The sequence below is a fragment of the Ostrinia nubilalis genome, chromosome 22 (assembly GCF_963855985.1).
Source record: "Ostrinia nubilalis chromosome 22, ilOstNubi1.1, whole genome shotgun sequence".
Classification (NCBI taxonomy): Eukaryota; Metazoa; Arthropoda; class Insecta; order Lepidoptera; family Crambidae; genus Ostrinia; species Ostrinia nubilalis.
The window spans coordinates 8830898-8853947 of record NC_087109.1 but is presented as its reverse complement, the minus strand read 5'-3'; the positions used below and the strand labels follow the sequence as shown (position 1 = coordinate 8853947).

General features: G+C 41.8%; 1 protein-coding gene across 1 annotated transcript in view; it reads left to right on the top strand.

Annotated features, from left to right (window-relative positions):
- Positions 1-5142: 5142 nt before the first annotated feature.
- The window catches only part of LOC135082784 (exportin-2), a 36139-nt gene continuing 18231 nt past the window's right edge, over positions 5143-23050 (top strand). Inside the window, exons 1-7 of the mRNA XM_063977548.1 lie at positions 5143-5340; positions 6793-6938; positions 7393-7585; positions 14212-14357; positions 15161-15361; positions 16101-16271; positions 22649-22778. Coding sequence (XP_063833618.1) covers positions 5256-5340; positions 6793-6938; positions 7393-7585; positions 14212-14357; positions 15161-15361; positions 16101-16271; positions 22649-22778 — 1072 coding nt within the window. The 5' untranslated portion in view covers positions 5143-5255. The remainder of the gene's footprint in view (positions 5341-6792; positions 6939-7392; positions 7586-14211; positions 14358-15160; positions 15362-16100; positions 16272-22648; positions 22779-23050) is intronic.

Sequence of the window (23050 nt, the reverse complement as noted above, 5' to 3'; positions counted from 1 at the left end):
ACACACCCAGAGAATAGAATCCCAGTGGCGAGGACTTATAAAAGCGTTCAGGCGTGAACACAATAAAAAAGATTTTAGTGAATGGTTAATATAATATAAATAAGTTATACGCTTGGAGAAGGAAAAATAAAGTCCTCCACCTCGATCCTTGGGTATAGAATTTTAGTATATTTTTACTGGTACTATAACGATATTTTATATCAGTAAGCAGTCCCTGCCTGCTCGACTTAAGGTGCTAATATAACCTCAAATTTTAACCAATTAAACCTCAAAAACCATAAATACCCACATGGGGGTAACTGTAATAGGGGGTTAGTGGTAAAAGGGGGGGTTCCCACCCCCAAAAAACCATAAGTAAAATAGCAGCTTGTATAGTACAGTTTCACTGTTCGGGTACTGACATAACCTCAAACTTTCATCTCGAAACCTAGGGGTTTCCGCAGGGGGGAAGTGATAGGGGGACCCCCCTAACCCCTCAAAAAACCCCATATAGTACAGTTTTACCGGATGTTATCATCGTGAATCATTTTAAGCGAACTTGCAAGGGCTATGCTAGCAATTCCAGCCACCAGCACACCTAGCGAACGAGTGTTTTCCATTGCAGGACTTACTTTTGCAGTAACACTGCAAAAAGATCACGACTGAACCCAGGACGCGTGAATAAAATTATTTTTATTCATAATAATTACGAGTCATGTAAAGAACACACACAGTAGTTAGTAAGTGCCTAATAAAAGTTTTCATTCGGTAATACGCAATTATTTTTCTTCGGCGCGCCGCCGCGGCGCCGCTGCGTAGCAGTAGCGCGGCGCGCACGTCTAATTCCGAATTATTAGGATATAATAAATGATATTATAATAATGCAATAAATGATTTGATTTAATTTCATGATGCGCAGCGGAAAGTTTTATTGTCGTTGTCGGATCCTTATGCGCATAGTGGAAATGAGTGCAAAGTATGATTTTGAAAAAAAAAAAATGTTAGCTATTAAACTTTTTTGATCTTGTTTAAAACAACATAATGCATTGACAATTCTGTCTCGGTTGCTATACCATCATGACTAATAGTATTATGGTACTCTGGAATTAGGATAGCCATACGTTTATGGTCAAGGCCAAATTGTACGTTAATTGGGTCAAAGAAAAATCGGATATCAAAATGATAGTTTCACACGATAAAGTCCATGAAAACTGAAAAATGGAAATAATAAAAGTAGATCACTGGAAGGCAATTCCAGGTATACACATAAAAGAGCGATCAATCACAGCAATCCTGAACACAGATTTGTGGTACTCGATGATGAGACACACAAATATCGAAAGCCAGTGATGAGGATTATGAAAAAAGCCTTCACGGATTAGTGAATTGAACATTCATTCATGGAAAATAATATTTTTGAGAATTAATTACACAACAGAGAGATGATCGCCTGTTGATCAAATTCAGAACAAAAATCAGCCCATAGCATTACCTACAAGGTTATGCACAACAATAAACGCACTCTTAATTCACAGTCAGTTTTACTTATTTCATCATCCCAACGCCCAACATTACATAGCGACCCTGTCAGTTCTGTTCACACTGCACTGAGCAGATGGTTAACAATAAAAATAAAATAAACTAAAAAATTTGCACTTTTCATGATAACCTGCAGCAGGTAAGAGAAGTTAGGCCCTGCCCATCTGGCAGGAAGAGCCTCACATAACCCACTGGTCGTCCCACCGGACTAGTGGGTATGCACTTTAATTCATTTGTGACAGAAAAAAATACTAAAACCATAATCAAAAACATTTCAAATACATACAATTTCTGATTTTGTTTTGTCTTTCAGACAATGAGATGAACACCATGCCTAATAGAACTCAACGCTGGACTCAAGAGTCGCATACACTTTTTTTGTGCCTATATGGCAAAACGATGACCAGATTGACTCATCATTGTTGAAGGAGAAAAAGATCCAAAATAAAATTAAAACACACCAAGTGCCATCATGGCAGACAAAAGGCATTATTCAGGCTACTTCACCAAAAATTACCATACAAGAGGCGTTCCCGACCCCAAACGAAGGTCGTTTGGGTTGGGGACGGGACGACATTTTGCTGATGTCAACCACAACCAGTTTTAGGATGGGGACAGTTATGGTACATACAATGTACCGAAGAAATAAACCCGCTCATGGCATGGCGTGGCAGGTACAGTAACAAAATACTTGATAACAACCTACGCACTGCACAATAAAACGACAAGGTACAACGAAAAACCGTCACCGTCGAAAACATTATGTACACAACAAAATCGGATATACGAAACAAACTGTTAGGGAGGGAACGGAACAAAAAATATCTTCAATCCTATGATGAAGCGAATTTGCAAAATGAAATGAAATGTGCGTGCATGATCCATGCATGCGCAATGCAAAAACAAAAAGAAAGAAAGATTAGGAAAGCCACGGAGCGGCGCCCAAAACCAAAACCCAATCCTTGATTTTGACATTGACAATGACATCATTTGCCCATTCTCTTTAGTCTATGGGTTGATCATTGCCTGAAAAACCTTGTATTCATCTGAGGGTTGTGATATGTCGCTTCAAACTATACTCTGATTTTTAATTCGACGGAATTTTGACATTTCAGAAGTGTTGCTAACATTGAAACATTCCCACTAAGAATGGAGAGCATTTTCACAAATTAAAAAATAATCCTTTCTTGAATTTAAGGTTTCACTTGAAAAACTAAGGCTTAAAAATGTACTGATCATTTCAAAATGGTTATTTGAATTTTTATTATCATATTTTTGAAGTTACAAAAAAAATTGGGAAATTATTTTTCTATTACTGGACTCCCTGGCCAATAATCCATGGGTTACAAACCTTTTTTATGAAAATCCTTTTGTTAATAAAATCTTAGCTTCATAAAACAACCAATTTAACAAGATGCCAATTTTATAATCCAAGTTGATTATGATGACGATAATGATGGTTGATGATCAATACATATTTCCGTTTATGATAATATGTTGTTTTACCACAGAATACATAATAGTAGCAACAGAAATTGCACTCCTTTGTGTAGGATCAGAGGCCGGCATTTTAACGGTAATAATAATAATGCAAAATATCCAACGCACATGGTGCATTCGAAATCGCACCTTACTACTACGCTCACAAGAGCGCAATTTTTTTGTGTTCATAATTGATCTACCTCACAGCTCAAGCGTCAGGGTTGTTTAAGCAAAGTTAAATAAATAAAAACTTAATTTTAAGAAGTATTTATTGTATTTACGATTGGTAAACTTTAATCTAGTGGTGTTTGTATAATCGTACCTTCTCTAAAGTACCTATTAATAAACTTCAGTGTTGCGATAATTCGAAATTGGACAAACAGTTTTAAAAGGTGTAGTGTCGTAAAATAGACACGGTGAAGTAAGGTTAATGTTTTATTAGCTAAAATAATTTTTTTGCTACAGTTTTTAGTCATTAGTATTTCAAAATTATTTAAAAAGTGTAGTTTTTTAAATTATTTAAATCACTACAGTTAATTATCATTCCTAAATATTACGATTTTCCATTAAAGAAGAATAACAGTGCTGTTGGAACAATAAACCTTGATTGCGACGATGATCGACCGAGCGTGTATAGAAATACGCGTGTGCTCACAAGCGCGTGGCGGCCCTGACTGATTTGCAACTTGAAGTTGTCGCGCGCTGTAGGTAATTATCTCGGCCGGCATAGGCGAGTGACGGAGGCCTGGTTTTACTGTGTTAAAAACACGTTTTTTTCTATTTAATCTCTAAAATGTACATAATAATTAGTGTACATTGATTTCACAAAACAAACAATAGTTCATTCTTGTAAGTTGTACTTGATGAAATTTCATTTCATATTATTTATTAATAATTCAAAGCAAAAAAGGCTTATTACCTCTGAATTGTCAAAAAATGACAGCTGTCAGAATTCCGTCGAATTAAAAATCGGACTTTAGTTCCTAAAATCTTTGATAAAAGTATAAATAAATCCAAAGATTCAATAAATGTGTGGCTCTCACATATCTGTGATGAGCGATGCCACCACAGATATGGATAGATGCAGCATGTGTCAAAAATTGTATGAAGCCGAGCGTGCCACTTTTTAAACGTCATTAGTGTCATTTTAGCGAATTTTAGTGATTGCCGCAACGTAAAAGTAATCGTATCATCGTACTGCATTTGCAAAGTCATCGAATGATATCGTGTGACTCGATTCGAAAATTAATGAATTCCGATAAAACTGATAATTTGTTAAATACAAAACCAAAAACATCTTTATTTACCTTTTTAAAATAAATTAATTCTTACAAATCGTCAAAGCTCGTTATTTTTTTTACCCTACCAGCGTTTCAAGACATAAATTTGTCAAGTGCATGAATACATGCATCAGTGTGTGTCTTATTGTTATGAGTAAGTACGGTTCATTGGGATCGGTATGAGTGCACCACATACAGGGACCATGGTTTTAACTCTTAAGAGTACATCGCAGGATATGTATTAAAAACAATGCTACTTTATACTTCTTCTACTGCTACTTTATTCTAATTAATTATTTGTTACTTGTGCTGTTAATTATAATTCTCAATCCGTAAATAATTTCTTCTTTCTACCGTGTTCGTACTACTGTCCTCGTAAAATCATCGTAACCGATTGTTGTAATCGGATTACATGAACATCACTCGACCATGTATGTCCATTTGGACATATCGGAATGGCACGCTTTGACGATCAACTTGCTGTATCTACTCTAATCCATATCTGTGGATGCCACGATGGCTCCGTTAGGCTCGTAGATATAGTTCCAAAATACTGAACTGTCCTGTGCATGACATTGACAGTGGGGCGCCACCGTCAATACCGGATCGCTGGTTCCGATTTTTGCCATGTTGGAAACCATATAGTTGAACGATGGTAGCGCCCCCCTGTCATTGAGTTTGGCGGGACAGTTCAGCGTGGGTCATAGAGATTCACTGTCTCAGATTAAAAAGTTTTTACGGCTAGGCTAAAGGAATTGGCCGTATGGAACTATATCCAAAGCCGTAAAACGTCTATGAAAAAAATAAAAAGAACGCAGCTGTCATCATGTTCTGTCATTTGTTACAGCTGCTGTCAAAAAAAAAACCAACCGTTGCGGTCCTATCCTACGGCGTTTATTGCAAAAATAAACGTGTTTCACACTTTATAGTGTTATAATAACAGTCGTGCTTTAATAATATTATACTTTAGTTAAAATGGAGGTGACTGATGAAAATCTGGCCACGTTAGCCAATTATTTGCAGCAAACTTTGAGCCCAGATCCCAATGTCCGAAGACCCGGTAAGTACAAAGAAAATCCAAACGCACATATGATTTTACGTTTATTTTGTTGATTTCTTACCGTTTAGTAAATGATTAAATGAGTACACTATCAATAGTACTCATATTACGTCGATTAGTGCCAATATAAATGTTCTTGAATAACCTTCAATGGTTTCATACATAGAAAATATAGGACTATTATAATCGATCTTTACATCCATGTAACTGTCCTAGGACATTTGATCATTTAATACGTAGGGTATGTACTCGTTTACCTCTTTGTCTTATTATTCTTACACATTTATTGGTAATAATCCAACCCATCTGCCAGCATGGAGAGTGTAAGCCTAATTCTCCATTTCTCTCTAGTAAACTAATGAAGAGTAGTGCTCCTACAGCAGAACCTACATAAATCAAGAATGTTATTAATGAAATGAAATGAATGATTGATTTATTTCATTTCATTAATATCATGCATCCCAACTAATATTATAAATGCGAAAGTAACTCTGTCTGTCTGTCTGTCTGTCTGTCTGTTACGCTTTCCCGCTTAAACCTCGCAACCGATTTTGATGAAATTTGGCATAGAGATAGTTTGAGTCCCGGGAAAGAACATAGGATAGTTTTTATCCCGGTTTTTGAAACAGGGACGCACGCGATAAAGTTTTTCTGTGACAGACAAAATTCCACGCGGGCGAAGCCGCGGGCGGAAAGCTAGTTGATAATAAATAACTGTATTGACTGATAGAATTTAAAACTTTATTTAGTACTAGCTTTCCGCCCGCGGCTTCGCCCTCGTGGAATTTTGTCTGTCACAGAAAAACTTTATCGCGCGCGTCCCTGTTTCAAAAACCGGGATAAAAACTATCCTATGTTCTTTCCCGGGACTCAAACTATCTCTATGCCAAATTTCATCAAAATCGGTTGCGAGGTTTAAGCGGGAAAGCGTAACAGACAGACAGACAGACAGAGTTACTTTCGCATTTATAATATTAGTTGGGATTGGGATAAGGGGCACATAAACATGTTTATAGTGTGGTTGTGTCACATTAAAATTGGAATTTCTGGATATAGCTTACACTTACATTTTTGCGGCCAACACACCGTACGTAACAGCTCTAAAATAGTAGATTACCTAATATTAAGCAACAAAATTTTATCTACTAGTGGCCACCCTTAGGGGTTGAATTTCGCAAAATCCCGTCTTAGTAAGCACCTACGTTCTAAAAAGAACCCCCATGCAAAATTTGAGACTCCTAGCACTTGTAGTTTCTGAGATTTTGTGATGAGTGTGTGAGTCACTCAGTCAGTCAATCAGTGCCCTTTCGTTTTTATAAAATTTATAAATAATTAATTTATACTGATATTTAATATAGTATTATAGATTTATATTATAGATAGATAGATTTAGTTTAGTCATCCCAATGATAAGCAGAGCAGTGAACCTAATGAATCCTTACTTTTTGGCAGCTGAGAAGTTTCTGGAAGGCGTAGAGGTCAATCAGAACTATGCCATATTACTGCTGCACCTCATTGACAAAGATGGCGTAGACATGACCATCAGGGTGGCCGCTGCCATCGCTTTTAAGAACTACATCAAAAGGAATTGGGCAGTTGTAAGTATTTGACGTTATTTAGTATAAATATCATAGTACAGTAGAATCTCGATTATCCGGACTCAATCTTCATGGCTCGAATCAACTATTTAGGGCCTGGAACTATCAATACGGCACAGCGCTGCGTGTGATAACGAACACGATACAGACGTCTTCTTGGTTCATTGTTAATAGAAATTGGTTCACCCAATGGTCTAAATGATGTAAATGAACCATTTTCTATAAGTAAAAAGTTAATTATTGTTTGATTTTACTTTGAAATCGATTATCCCGATTTTCGATTATCCAGAATACCCCTGGTTTTAATTAATCCGGATAATCGGGATTCTACTGTAATAAAAATATTATTGTGCTAAAATATTGTATGTTTAAGTACAATTTGATTGTATTGTTTATAAGCATACAGATCCTGTAAATTTCAGCCTTTAACACATTATTTTTATATGCTTTACAGGACGAAGATGGTGCTGACAGAATCCACATGTCAGACCGGAACACTATAAAGACGCTCATCGTGTCTCTGATGCTGAAGTCCCCTGAAACGATACAGCGTCAGTTCTCGGATGCTGTCTCCATCATCGGCAAGTGTGACTTCCCGGAGAAATGGCCAAGCCTCATCCCGGAGATGGTTGAGAAGTTTGCTACTGGTAAGATCTTATTTATTTATTTATTACTAGTAGCTTTCCGCACGCGGCTTCGCCCGCGTAATATTTTGTCTGTCACAGAAAAACCTTATCGTGATCGTCCCTGTTTAAAAAACCGGGATATAAACTATCCTATGTCCTTTCCCGGGACTCAAACTATCTCTATGCCAAATTTCATCAAAATCGCTTCAGTGGTTTAGGCGTGAAAGCGTGACAGACAGACAGACAGAGTTACTTTCGCATTTATAATATTAGTATAGAAGTATAGATCTATTGTCTATTGTTTCTGAAAAAATACTTTACTTTAACTTAGGTCTTAGACCCAGTTTCCATCAAAGCGGAGCGGAGCGGATAAGTGTTTTGAACACAATAGCGTCGTTGTGTTATAACTGCCTAAGAAGTAACTAACTTTGCTTGTAGGCCGATTCCCACCTTAGGCAACCAAACTTTTTCAAGTTATTAAAAATGTAAGCAGGAGTCTTTGATTTCAAAATTGGTATTCTAAGGCTGGGTTGCACCATCTTACTCATAAGTGCCACTTGTGGTCTAAACTGATTAAATATTTTTTTTATTTGATTTACTTTAACAAACGTCAAAAGTCTGTCAAACACCATACAAAAAACACCGGTTATGGTTATAGTCACGGTTTAAATAAGATTGTGCAACTCAGCCTAAGTGTAGGCGCACACTAGGCGACACGCGACAGAGACAGCTCGGTGACTTGACACCTAGACAATTTCATTCCAGCTTGACGTCGCGACTCCGCGACTCTGAAGCCTAGTGTGCGAAGCTTTGAACAAAATTATATGAAATTATCGGCCGCAGCCTGTCGTCGCGTCTAAGGCGATAGTGTGTATTATCACGGGAACCCGATGCCTATAAATCTTGAATCATTCCAAATCAATCTCACTAGATGGCGACATAAGTATCGAATTTCTGAAGACGTTTGTAAAAAGTCACTAATGCTCAGTAAACTGTAATGAAAAAATGTTTTACACATTAATTTGTTCATTTAAACACAGTGAATGATTCAAATAAACAATATTTCTTCATATAATAAAATTTTATCTTTAGTAAAAACTGAAGTCTTAAACAATCGTTTTTGCAGCGCTGTAGAAGTAGCATTTAGTTACAAATGATGTAATAGATGGCGCTCATCGCTGCTGTTTTATTTCTTCACTTATAAAAATACTAAAATAGGTTTGGTTTTGCAACAAATTATTATTTTTATTAATTGTCATATTTCTTGTAAAATGCAAAAAAAAAACATCAACATTCAAATAAAAATTAAAGAAACACAAATTAGCATTACAAAAGTTTGGCTATAATTTGTCTAACATTGTGGCGCCTAAAATCGACAATTTAGATTTTTTTTTTAAGATTATTAGCAATTTGTATTCCAAATATTACTAATAGTCCCATTAGCCCCTCGTGTTAAACTAAATGAGCTTGTGTTACGAGTGGGCTCACCACAATAGTCGAGCGGCGGTGGGATTCGAACCCGCGTTCCCCGGATCTCGAGTCGGCCACTCCGACCCCTTCACCGTTCGGCTATCGTGGCTATAAAAAGTTCGATTGTTTTCCTTCCAATTATGATAACCTACCCAGTGTCACTCACAATAATAATTAAGACGAATCTTAATCTAAAGACCTACATACACTGGAAAAACATAACCCTTTTTCTGGTGTAGTCGGTTATAAACTGTACTGCCCATAATAATGTTTAAGGTCCACCTTTTGTGCATAATGTTAAGAGCATTATCCGCCAGTTAACCTTTCAGCCACGCAGAGAGCTGTTAGTAGGTAAGTGCGGTCCAGAGGTGCAGTTAATGTTTTTTTTACTCATTTAATTTATTTTAAGATATGTATAGCAAATAAAAAAAATCTTAACCTAGTACCTATTAAAGTGAACCCATTGTTAATCCCCTGTTTAATTCCATTGTTAATTATTAAATTCGGCCAAAACATAAACAAAGTGAGAGCATTGCTGTCTCACTCGCACGCTCCATAGCCGGCTACGCTATGCTACTCTGCGGCGACGCATCATAATTTACCTACCTACTAGCTGGCCACGCCGAGACGCGACCGCGCGGCCCATTGGATTGGCGTCATTGAAAGTAGAAGCAGGGTGCGCGAGCGGCAGGCAGCGAATGTTACGGTAGACAGTAGGTAATTATCCTTAAGCAAGTTCTCTCCCAAATACATGTCAGTCTGCATCAAGTTGTATTTCACTTATTTAAAATCAAAATGCAGATTCATTCGTGTGCGTTACCTCAGAGATATCGTCGCTTGCCTCTCTAAGTGACGTATCTGACATTTTTTTCGAAACTGAGTTATCTACACCATCTTAATTAATTTCGCAAGACGAATCGATCTATCTAATCGCCTGAGCAAAATGTCAGTTACGTCAGTTAGAGAGGCAAGCGACGATATGGTGACGCTGATCAAGATGTGCTTATGTCATGGAAAAGGTAGAGCCTTAAATCCTGTAAATGTGCCGAGAATCTAGCATTTTTGCCCAATAAGATTTCGGAGTAATTGAAGAAAATAAGATTCCGTTGCAGTAATGCTTGAAAACGTTACTGCAGCCACATGATTTTTACCCATTAGCCTTAGCCAGATTAATTTTTTTCAATAAGTAGCTTATATTTGTGCCTTTCCATGGTCAAGCAGCGACATTTGTGCCCAACCAACCAAGCCAATCTCTTTAAATTTATTTATTTAATGAAAGAAACATACAGCTTTTATATTACATATAGGTACAGGAAAACTTTAGTTTATTCATAAGCCAAAAAAGTTTCCAATGTTAATTTGTCAATAGCGAAGACATATTATAAAAAGCCAAATCGTAAGCCTTATCATGTTTAACGTTAAGGTAGGTACTTACGAAGAAAAGTTTTAGTGTGAAATTAAGGACCAACTTATACTTCAGTTAATAAGGTTATTTAGCGTCTTCAATAGAAAGTGATAATATTCTATATTTGTCTGATCAATTTTTTTATGAATGTTTACCAATTTCTCTGTCAAACAAAAACCGATTTAAAAAAAATATTTTTTGTTTGAAAGAAATCAAAACCACTTTTGACTGCAAAAATCTGTCCATCATTTACATTCATTTATATAATTTTTAATATTTTTACACATAAAAGCAAATTCAGATTTTTTTTTATTGTTATTCTTATTTCTACCTATTAAAGCAATGAAAAAATATTTTTTCTTTCTTTCTTTCTTTCTTAAAAATAAACTATGCGTAACCCGTGCGCAAAAATACTGTAGACGGTTGTAATCGGTTAATTACAAGGCGTAGAAAGTAAAAATTCAGTATGCATTTATTTGAATATAAAAGCACTGCAGATTGATTACCATAAAAAGCAGTTATCTTCTTAAATATTGCCTTATTTGAGGCTCGAAATAAGTAAGCCATTTTCAGTTGTAAAATGATTTATTTCATCGAAAATTAGGCATAGGTATTCAAAATTTTCTGACATCTGACACTGCAATCACAGAGCGCCCTTTTTATCCGGTTTAAGAGCTAGAAGGTATTTTCGATTTTCACAGTAACTCATCTAATTCATATGCCATGCGTTATTTTTTTTTTGGAATAATTACTATGGCACCCAATGGCACCAATCACATGCCACCTACCAACAAAAAATCGCATCTGTCCATCAAGTTTCATTCAAGTGTCATCGTCGGAGACCTGGGGGTGTACTTTGACGATGGTCTTTCATTTAGTTGTCATTACGACCATATTGTCACACGTTTTACAAGGGTCTTCAAGAACCAATCTACCCTTATATGCCTATACTACTCACTGATCGGAAGCATCTTAGATTATGGTTCTGTCATCTGGTCGCCATTCTACAATGTAGGTACACTCAGACCGAATTGAGGGAGACCAAAGAAATTTTCTGAATATTCTTTGCTTCAGATTGGGTTTGGGTCGCGAATATAAGTCATACAGGGCAAGACCGCTTCAAAATGACGTCTCTGGCCTCCAGACGTGAATGTCTTGAACTTGTCTGTCTGCATAAGATTTTGCATTCTGAACTTGATTCACCTAATCTTCTTTACCTTCTTAATTTTAACACTCGCTACAAATCCCGAAACCCTACCAAAAAAATATTTTCGCTCCAAATCTATAAAAATAATACCTCTTTTTACAACCCTATAACCAGAATGTGCAGACTTTTAATGACACTGTCACTGAACACTCTTCTTTGGTTATATTCTGTTCTAAGTTATACAAATTCAGGAGAGATATCCTGAATATAAAGTCAAGTTGTCCTTTGTAAACTTTAATAACACTTAATAACATTAAATACTAAGCATAAAATGAGTTAAACTAACACTATTTACCCTCTTTATTTCATAATTTTCAATTCATTCTGTGCACACGACATCATGTTAAGAAAGAGTTAAGAGTTGCGGTTTAGATTAATCTATGGATTATTATCTGTGCCTAAATATGACTGTAACTTGTTTTGTGAGCCTTAAATAAGTAAATAAATAAATAAAGTCGTTCGAAGAAATGGAAATCCCCAAAACGTTACCGCAGCGGCACCCGCAACCTTTCAAAACCACGGGGGGCTCAAACGTCGCTGCTTGACCATGGAAAGGCACAAATACAAGCCACCTATTGAAACACCTTAAATCTGGCCAAGGCTAATAGGCAATAATCATGTCGCTGCTGCAGTAACGTTTTCAAGTATCACCGCAGCGGAATCCCATTTTCACCAATTAAGTACTCCGCAACCTTACCGGGTACAAATGGTAGACTCTCGACACATTTACAGGATACAAGGCACCAACACCTCCACATAAGCACATCCCGACCAGCGTCACCATGTCGCTGATGTAACGCACACGATTAATTTATGAATTATTAATCTTATCTACCTACTTATTTAAAAAGACCAGTGTCGCGCGCTAAATGAAAACAAGCTTGGTAGGCAGGTACCCATCCATTGGGGCTACTCCCGATCCCAGTAACGTCAATATACTTAGTAGGTATGCATGCCAGCCATTCACGCAGCACGTGTAAGTGAATCGAAAATGATGCTATAGTCCGGTCGCCGAGCCCGTACGACGGGGACGGGCCGTCACAGTGAGTGAGCGAGCGCGACAGCAATACAATTACGCGCGAGTGATAAGGATGGGTAGCATGGTGTCATTGGACGAAATTCTACGTGTTCGACGACGATAAATAGAGAGAGAGAAGGAATAAAACATCAGTAAAATAATAATTAAATAAGTAAATAATATTTTGCCACCTAGGTATATTTTGTGCCAGCACGGTATTATTACTCGTAAATAAATAGGTATATAGGTAGGTAGGTGCTATTATTATCGCGAGTGACGCGCAAACGAATGCAACAAAAAACCTAAACCTAAATCACAGACAATCCTAAATCTTAAACCTGTATGTGCAAGTCGATTAAAATGTAGGCATATTTTTGAATAAACTACGATACGAGTACGAAAAACTAAAACTAGATTTTGTATTTTTTACGAACAGTTCATTTGATATTTACTTGACTGCTCCAGAAGGAGGGTTATGTTTTTTTTTACATAATAATTATTTCTGAATATTTTTATGGAAAAAATAAGTTTTTTATTGATATCTACCTTTATTACTGCATGTTTCGATATTGTCCTGTTTTATATACCTAATAAAATAAAACAAATTAGAGTTTTATGATGATAATTTGTAGCGGGATACGAACCCACGGTTCTGGATATTGAGCGTCGGCTGTGATCATTGTGCTACTTGGACATTATTATACCGTGACGAAATTTTCAATAGCGTCTCTAATCTGTTTTTTGCTTAGTTACATGTCTTCATAAACAAAGCAGTAAACTTATTGGCTTTAGCGCCATCTTTTGACATAGCACGCCAAATAAATACTCCGCTCAAGTTGCTAGAATAGAAAGCATTAGCGGGTCGCAAACCGCGGGACGGTCAAGTCCGCTGCGGCACACTAGCGCGATCTGTTATCACCACTAGGAAACCAAGCGGGCCCGAGCAGTTTCAAGACTTAGGTCGGCCACATTTCGACTAAGGGATGATGCATCTGTACTAGTATTATATTATCTGTGGTATTATACAAGCAAGGATACTTTTCCACTTCTAACACAAATGTAATGTTTTTTTGTTCGTCATCAGCCATTTTGTACAAAAAAGCCAAATCCGATGAATGAAACGCAACGCGAGTTTCCTGCACGACGGTTTCAATGCGACTGATTTGCAACGCGTTTCAAACTGGTTGCGTCATGTGTGGTCTCTCAACGGACGCTATGGCAGTAACTTAGATGCAACTCAAAAGTAACTAGAAGTTGCAGTTTCGTTGCAGTTGCATTTCACCGTGTGTTCTGGGCCTAAGTCGCCTAGTTGTTGCTGTCGCATGTCGCCCAGCGTGCGCCTACAGTACACTAATTTCGAACTCCTCCTATGTTCTTCTGATTAATTTTGTTGCGGGTCCAATGACAGTTTAACTTTCCCCCGGGACAAACTTGACCTTCATTGGCTGGGTTTTTGTGGCGGTCAAGCTGTAGATCCTGGCTACACAGGAGTTGCAGTGGTGGGAACGAGAGGTGGGATTTTTTTTTAACTCCATTATTATTTACAGGTGACTTCCATGTAATCAACGGCATCCTAAGGACAGCTCACTCACTTTTCAAGCGATACCGTTATGAGTTCAAGTCGCAGAAACTATGGGAGGAGATCAAACATGTGCTAGAGAATTTTGCTAAACCACTCACGGATTTATTTGTGGTAAGTAAACTTCTTCCAGGTTCCCGAGATCTTCACCAGATCGTCGGTCCATCTAGTGCAGTGGTTCTTAACCTTTAAGTCATGAGGGACCATTTTACCAAATTTCTGTCTTGTTAGGGACCACCTCATAATCGGTCAAAACCAGTTTGATTGCAAAAATCAGTTAAAAGTGGTTTTGACCAAGGTGTGCAAGTGCACATCGTGGACCACTTGGAATGCCTCCAGGGACCACCAGTGGTCCGCGGACCACCGGTTAAGAACCACTGATCTAGTGGGAGGCCTGGACACGCTACGTCTTCCGGCCCGTGGTCGCCACTCGAGAACTTTTCTGCGCCAACAGGCAAGACGATCTGGTGAAGGTCGCGGGAAGAACCTAGATGCGGGCAGCGCAGGACCGTTCATTGTGGAAATCCTTGGGGGAGACCTTTGTCCAGCATTGGCTGTAACGACGAAAAACTAACTAAACTTCTTAATGAATATCTTTGACGTTAGGGCTTGTTCCTACGGAGATATTTTTTGCAGGATCCCGTTTAATAATACGTATTTTAATATTAACTTTCACACAAACATCCCGTTTGTGACTGTGTCCTGCAATAAACCGATCTGTCCGAATTTGCAATTTCAATTTCAAACATAAAATATGTGTTTACACGACAGTTGCGAACTTTTTGGTTATTTTCGGTGCCAAAACCCCCCACTAAAGTGTAGTAGGCCATAGTCCAGCAGTGGACTGTAAAGGACTGTTGCTGATGATAATGTACCTACCTCAATGAAACCTTATTGAACAAGCGTTCTCTTTCCAGGCCACCATTGACCTCACATCCAAGCACGCAGACAACCCACAAGCGCTCAGGGTCATCTACGGATCCCTAGTGCTTATATGCAAGGTGTTCTACTCTCTGAACTACCAAGATCTACCGGAGTTCTTCGAAGACAACATGCCTACTTGGATGCCCAACTTGCTTAATTTGTTGCAAGTAAAAGTACCATGTTTGGAAACTGACGTGAGTATTTTGGTATTTATTTTATTTGCTAGACTCATAAATGTCTTATTAGAAAGATTTTTTGTTTCGATTTGCCCAGACAAATGTGTTTTTTTGTAGTATTTAAAAAATAGTGAAAAAGATATTGTATTTACTTATTTAGTGATCATTACGTATTTATATCAACAAAATTATATTTTATTATTTCTGCAGCAAACTTTATAGTTTCAATTCTTTCCAAAATGTAGCAAGTATTTATCTTATGATAGCTTCTAAAAACTCATAGAACTTATTTATTTTTGCAAATAGGCTTTTAAAAAGCACTTTTACACATCCCAGTATTAACCCTACCACTGCTTCGGGACAATAAATGGGCCAGTGCTGAGAAGAATCAGTCACTATTATCTGCCTCTTTATCAAGGGTTTCTGTCTTGAAATTTTTAAAATACAGGGTGTTAGGTAAATGGGTATATGAGCCGACACTAGCCCATGTTAACATGGTCATATAAATGGTATGGTGAAGTCAGAAAATTGATATCTTCATTTTAATTATTTTAATTTTCATACAAATCGCATTTTATAAAATTTATTTTGTATGAAAATTAAAAAATTTAAATGATATCAAATTTCTGACTTCACCATACCATTTATATGACAATGTTAACATGGGCTGGTGTCGGCTCATATACCCATTTACCTAACACCCTGTATACAATACATGTCTTTTTCTCTATGGTTATATTTGTTTAAATTTATACAGGATGACGACGAAAAACCTGGCGTGTTAGAGCAACTTCGCACAGAGATATGCGAATGCGCAGCCCTGTACGCTCTCAAGTACGAGGAGGAGTTCGCACCGCACGCGCCCGGCTTCGTCACGGCCGTGTGGACCGTGCTGCTGGCAACCACGCCGCACCGCAAGTACGACGCGGTAAGTGGGGCCAGATAGCCACTACATAGCCACTATATAGACACAAATATGACGCAGTATGTGTAGCTAGATGTCCACCAGATAGCCACCACATGGCCACTACATAGCCACCATGTAGCCACCACATAACCACCAGAGATATGCGAGTGCGAGCTCTGTACGCTCTCAAGTACGAGGAGGAGTTCGCACCGCACGCGCCCGGCTTCGTCACGGCCGTGTGGACCGTGCTGCTGGCAACCACGCCGCACCGCAAGTACGACGCGGTAAGTGGGGCCAGATAGCCACTACATAGCCACTATACAGCCACCACATGGTCACTACATAGCCACCATGTAGCCACCACATGGCCACTACATAGCCACTACATGGCCACCATGTAGCCACCACATGGTCACTACATAGCCACCATGTAGCCACCATGTAGCCACCACATGGCCACTACATAGCCACCATTTAGCCACCACATGGCCACTACATAGCCACCATTTAGCCACCACATGGCCACTACATAGCCACCACATGGTCACTACATAGCCACCACATGGCCACTACATAGCCACCATGTAGCCACCACGTGGAACCCATGTAGCCACCGCATGGCCACCATGTAGCCACCACATGGCCACTACATAGCCACCATATAGCCACCACATGGCCACAACATAGCCACCATGTAGCCACTACATAGCCACCATGTAGCCACCACATGGCCACTACATAGCCACCATTTAGCCACCACATGGCCACTACATAGCCACCATTTAGCCACCACATGGCCACTACATAGCCACCACATGGTCACTACATAGCCACCACATGGCCACTACATAGCCACCATGTAGCCACCAAATAGCCACGAGAGATATGCGAGTGCGAGCTCTGTACGCGCTTAAGTACGAGGAGGAGTTCGCACCGCACGCGCCCGGCTTCGTCACGGCCGTGTGGACCGTGCTGCTGGCAACCACGCCGCACCGCAAGTACGACGCGGTAAGTGGGGCCAGATAGCCACTACATAGCCACTATATAGACACAAATATGACGCAGTATGTGTAGCTAGATGTCCACCAGATAGCCACCACATGGCCACTACATAGCCACCATGTAGCCACCACATAACCACCAGAGATATGCGAGTGCGAGCTCTGTACGCTCTCAAGTACGAGGAGGAGTTCGCACCGCACGCGCCCGGCTTCGTCACGGCCGTGTGGACCGTGCTGCTGGCAACCACGCCGCACCGCAAGTACGACGCGGTAAGTGGGGCCAGATAGCCACTACGTAACCACTACATGACCACTACATAGCCACTACATGGCCACCACATAGCCACCACATGGCCACTACATAGCCACTACATAGCCACCATGTAGTCACCATGTGGAACCCATGTAGCCACCGCATGGCCACCACATAGCCACCAGAGATATGCGAGTGCGAGCTCTGTACGCTCTCAAGTACGAGGAGGAGTTCGCACCGCACGCGCCCGGCTTCGTCACGGCCGTGTGGACCGTGCTGCTGGCAACCACGCCGCACCGCAAGTACGACGCGGTAAGTGGGGCCAGATAGCCACTACGTAGCCACTACGTAGCCACTACATAGCCACTACATGGCCACTACATAGCCACTACATAGCCACCACATGGCCACTACATAGCCACCACATGGCTACTACATAGCCACTACTTAGCCACTACATAGCCACCACATGGCCACTACATAGCCACCATGTAGCCACTACATAGCCACCATGTAGCCACCACATGGCCACTACATAGCCACCATGTAGCCACCACATGGCCACTACATAGCCACCATGTAGTCACCACGTGGAAGCCATGTAGCCACCGCATGGCCACCACGTGGCCACCATATGGTGGGGCCATGGTGGCCACCATATGGTGGTATAGTGGGGCCAGATAGCCACTACATAGACACAAATATGACGCAGAATGTGTAGCTAGATGTCCACCAGATAGCCACCACATGGCCACTACATAGCCACCATGTAGCCACCACATAGCCACCAGAGATATGCGAGTGCGAGCTCTGTACGCTCTCAAGTACGAGGAGGAGTTCGCACCGCACGCGCCCGGCTTCGTCACGGCCGTGTGGACCGTGCTGCTGGCAACCACGCCGCACCGCAAGTACGACGCGGTAAGTGGGGCCAGATAGCCACTACGTAACCACTACATGACCACTACATAGCCACTACATGGCCACCACATAGCCACCATGTAGCCACTACATAGCCACCATGTAGCCACCACATGGCCACTACATAGCCACCATATAGCCACCACATGGCCACAACATAGCCACCATGTAGCCACTACATAGCCACCATGTAGCCACCACATGGCCACCATGTAGCCACCACATGGTCACTACATAGCCACCATGTAGCCACCACATGGTCACTACATAGCCACTACATAGCCACCACATGGTCACTACATAGCCACCACATGGTCACTACATAGCCACCACATGGCCACTACAGTAGCCACCATGTAGTCACCACGTGGAAGCCATGTAGCCACCACATAGCCACCAGAGATATGCGAGTGCGAGCTCTGTACGCTCTCAAGTACGAGGAGGAGTTCGCACCGCACGCGCCCGGCTTCGTCACGGCCGTGTGGACCGTGCTGCTGGCAACCACGCCGCACCGCAAGTACGACGCGGTAAGTGGGGCCAGATAGCCACTACGTAACCACTACATGACCACTACATAGCCACTACATGGCCACCACATAGCCACCACATGGCCACTACATAGCCACTACATAGCCACCATGTAGCCACCACATGGTCACTACATAGCCACCATGTAGCCACCACATGGTCACTACATAGCCACCATGTAGCCACTACATAGCCACCATGTAGCCACCACATGGCCACCACATAGCCACCATGTAGTCACCACGTGGAACCCATGTAGCCACCGCATGGCCACCACATAGCCACCAGAGATATGCGAATGCGCAGCCCTGTACGCTCTCAAGTACGAGGAGGAGTTCGCACCGCACGCGCCCGGCTTCGTCACGGCCGTGTGGACCGTGCTGCTGGCAACCACGCCGCACCGCAAGTACGACGCGGTAAGTGGGGCCAGATAGCCACTACGTAGCCACTACATGACCACTACATAGCCACTACATAGCCACCATGTAGCCACCACATGGCCACTACATAGCCACCATGTAGCCACCACATGGCCACTACATAGCCACCATGTAGCCACCACATGGTCACTACATAGCCACCATGTAGCCACTACATAGCCACCATGTAGCCACCACATGGCCACTACATAGCCACCATGTAGTCACCATGTGGAACCCATGTAGCCACCACATAGCCACCAGAGATATGCGAGTGCGAGCTCTGTACGCTCTCAAGTACGAGGAGGAGTTCGCACCGCACGCGCCCGGCTTCGTCACGGCCGTGTGGACCGTGCTGCTGGCAACCACGCCGCACCGCAAGTACGACGCGGTAAGTGGGGCCAGATAGCCACTACGTAGCCACTACATAGCCACCACATGGCCACTACATAGACACAAATATGACGCAGTATGTGTAGCTAGATGTCCACCAGATAGCCACCACATGGCCATTACATAGCCACCATGTAGCCACCGCATAGCCACCAGAGATATGCGAGTGCGAGCTCTGTACGCTCTCAAGTACGAGGAGGAGTTCGCACCGCACGCGCCCGGCTTCGTCACGGCCGTGTGGACCGTGCTGCTGGCAACCACGCCGCACCGCAAGTACGACGCGGTAAGTGGGGCCAGATAGCCACTACATAGCCACCACGTGGCCACCATATGGTGGTATAGTGGGGCCAGATAGCCACTACATAGACACAAATATGACGCAGTATGTGTAGCTAGATGTCCATCAGATAGCCACCACATGGCCATTACATAGCCACCATGTAGCCACCGCATAGCCACCAGAGATATGCGAGTGCGAGCTCTGTACGCTCTCAAGTACGAGGAGGAGTTCGCACCGCACGCGCCCGGCTTCGTCACGGCCGTGTGGACCGTGCTGCTGGCAACCACGCCGCACCGCAAGTATGACGCGGTAAGTGGGGCCAGATAGCCACTACATAGCCACCACGTGGCCACTACATAGCCACCACATGGCCACTACATAGCCACCATGTAGCCACCACATGGCCATTACATAGCCACCATGTAGCCACCACATGGCCACTACATAGCCACCATGTAGCCACTACATAGCCACCACATGGCCACTACATAGCCACCACATGGCCACTACATAGCCACCACATGGCCACTACATAGCCACCATGTAGTCACCACGTGGAACCCATGTAGCCACCGCATGGCCACCACATAGCCACCAGAGATATGCGAGTGCGAGCTCTGTACGCTCTCAAGTACGAGGAGGAGTTCGCACCGCACGCGCCCGGCTTCGTCACGGCCGTGTGGACCGTGCTGCTGGCAACCACGCCGCACCGCAAGTACGACGCGGTAAGTGGGGCCAGATAGCCACTACGTAGCCACTACATGACCACTACATAGCCACCACATGGCCACTACATAGCCACTACGTAGCCACTACATAGCCACCACATGGCCACTACATAGCCACCATGTAGCCACCGCATAGCCACCAGAGATATGCGAGTGCGAGCTCTGTACGCTCTCAAGTACGAGGAGGAGTTCGCACCGCACGCGCCCGGCTTCGTCACGGCCGTGTGGACCGTGCTGCTGGCAACCACGCCGCACCGCAAGTACGACGCGGTAAGTGGGGCCAGATAGCCACTACGTAGCCACTACATGACCACTACATAGCCACCACATGGCCACTACATAGCCACTACGTAGCCACTACATAGCCACCACATGGCCACTACATAGCCACCATGTAGCCACCGCATAGCCACCAGAGATATGCGAGTGCGAGCTCTGTACGCGCTCAAGTACGAGGAGGAGTTCGCACCGCACGCGCCCGGCTTCGTCACGGCCGTGTGGACCGTGCTGCTGGCAACCACGCCGCACCGCAAGTACGACGCGGTAAGTGGGGCCAGATAGCCACCATGTAGCCACCACATAGCCACCAGAGATATGCGAGTGCGACTTGCGAGCTCTGTACGCGCTCAAATACAAGGAAGAGTTCACTACATAGCCACCACCTGGCCACTGAATAGACACTATATAGCCACAATATGGCCACTATACAGGGTGTTAGGTAAATGGGTATATGAGCCGACACTAGCCCATGTTAACATGGGCATATAAATGGTATGGTGAAGTCAGAAATGGCAATGCCAGATTTTGTATGGAGGGTGGCGTCTTTTTTTTTTCGCGCGGCCATCGACCAAACTTTGATTTTTGATTACAAAATAGTGTAATAAATCAAACTTACTATGACATGTATACCTCTAATGTCAGTCTGAACTGAGTTACGAGCATTAGAAGTTTGATGATTTTCATACTAGATTTGCTTTTTGCGCGCAAGTTTTGTAAGAAATTGCAACAAAATATTGCGCTATTTTTTTATTGCGCTGATTCTGCTGCATACTGATGTCTGGGGCCTTTAATGGATGGTATTGTTTGTTTACACATACAATGTCACTATTTTGTTGCAATTTCTTACAAAACTTGCGCGCAAAAAGCAAATCTAGTATGAAAATCATCAAACTTATAATGCTCGTAACTCAGTTCAGACTGAGTTTAGAGGTATACATGTCATAGTAAGTTTGGTTTATTACACTACTAGCTTTCTGCCCGCGGCTTCGCCCGCGTGGAATTTTGTCTGTCACAGAAAAACTTTATCGCGCGCGTCCCTGTTTCAAAAACCGGGATAAAAACTATCCTATGTCCATTCCCGGGACTCAAACTATGTCCTTGCCAAATTTCATCGAAATCGGTTGCGAGGTTTAAGCGGGAAAGCGTAACAGACAGACAGACAGACAGAGTTACTTTCGCATTTATAATATTAGTTGGGAAGTTGGGATTTTGTAATCAAAAAACAAGGATTGGTCGATGGCCGCGCGAAAAAAAAATGACGCCAATTTCCGGCATTGTCTTTTGATATCATCATTTAATTTTTTTTAATTTTCATACAAATTAATTTTTATAAATTCCGATTTGTATGAAAATTAAAATAATTAAAATGAATATTTTTTTTTTCTGACTTCACCATACCATTTATATGACCATGTTAACATGGGCTAGTGTCGGCTCATATACCCATTTGCCTAACACCCTGTATAGCCACCATATGGCCACTGCTTACCCATCATATAGCCACTAGATAATATGCAAGTGCGCAGCTCTATATGCGCAAATAGTCACTTTTTCTTCATTCAGCGATTCTAGCAGTTATATTCTTTATTTAATTTCCAGCTGGTGTCCAATGCCTTGACGTTCCTAGCCAAAATTGCCGAGAAAAACAACTACAAAAGCCTGTTTGAAGACCCCGCCACACTAAGCAGCATTTGCGAGAAAATCGTCATTCCCAACATGGAGTTTAGAGGTAAGTAACATAATCTTTGAACTTAAATAACTATGGTTAACTTTTACTAAAAGCAGACGCCACGCACAACACCTAATGTTGGTTCATTAATGCCCGTTTAAACCATCAATCCCTAAATTTTAAGTTACCCTATGGTAACACATGACAGGTCAATTAAAAAATAGGGATTGATGGTGAAAACGGGCATTAGTCTATGTAACGGTTAGCGTTACCGCTGATCTAAATTCTAGATCTAAATTCTAATTAAATTACTATTATCTACCTAAATAAAA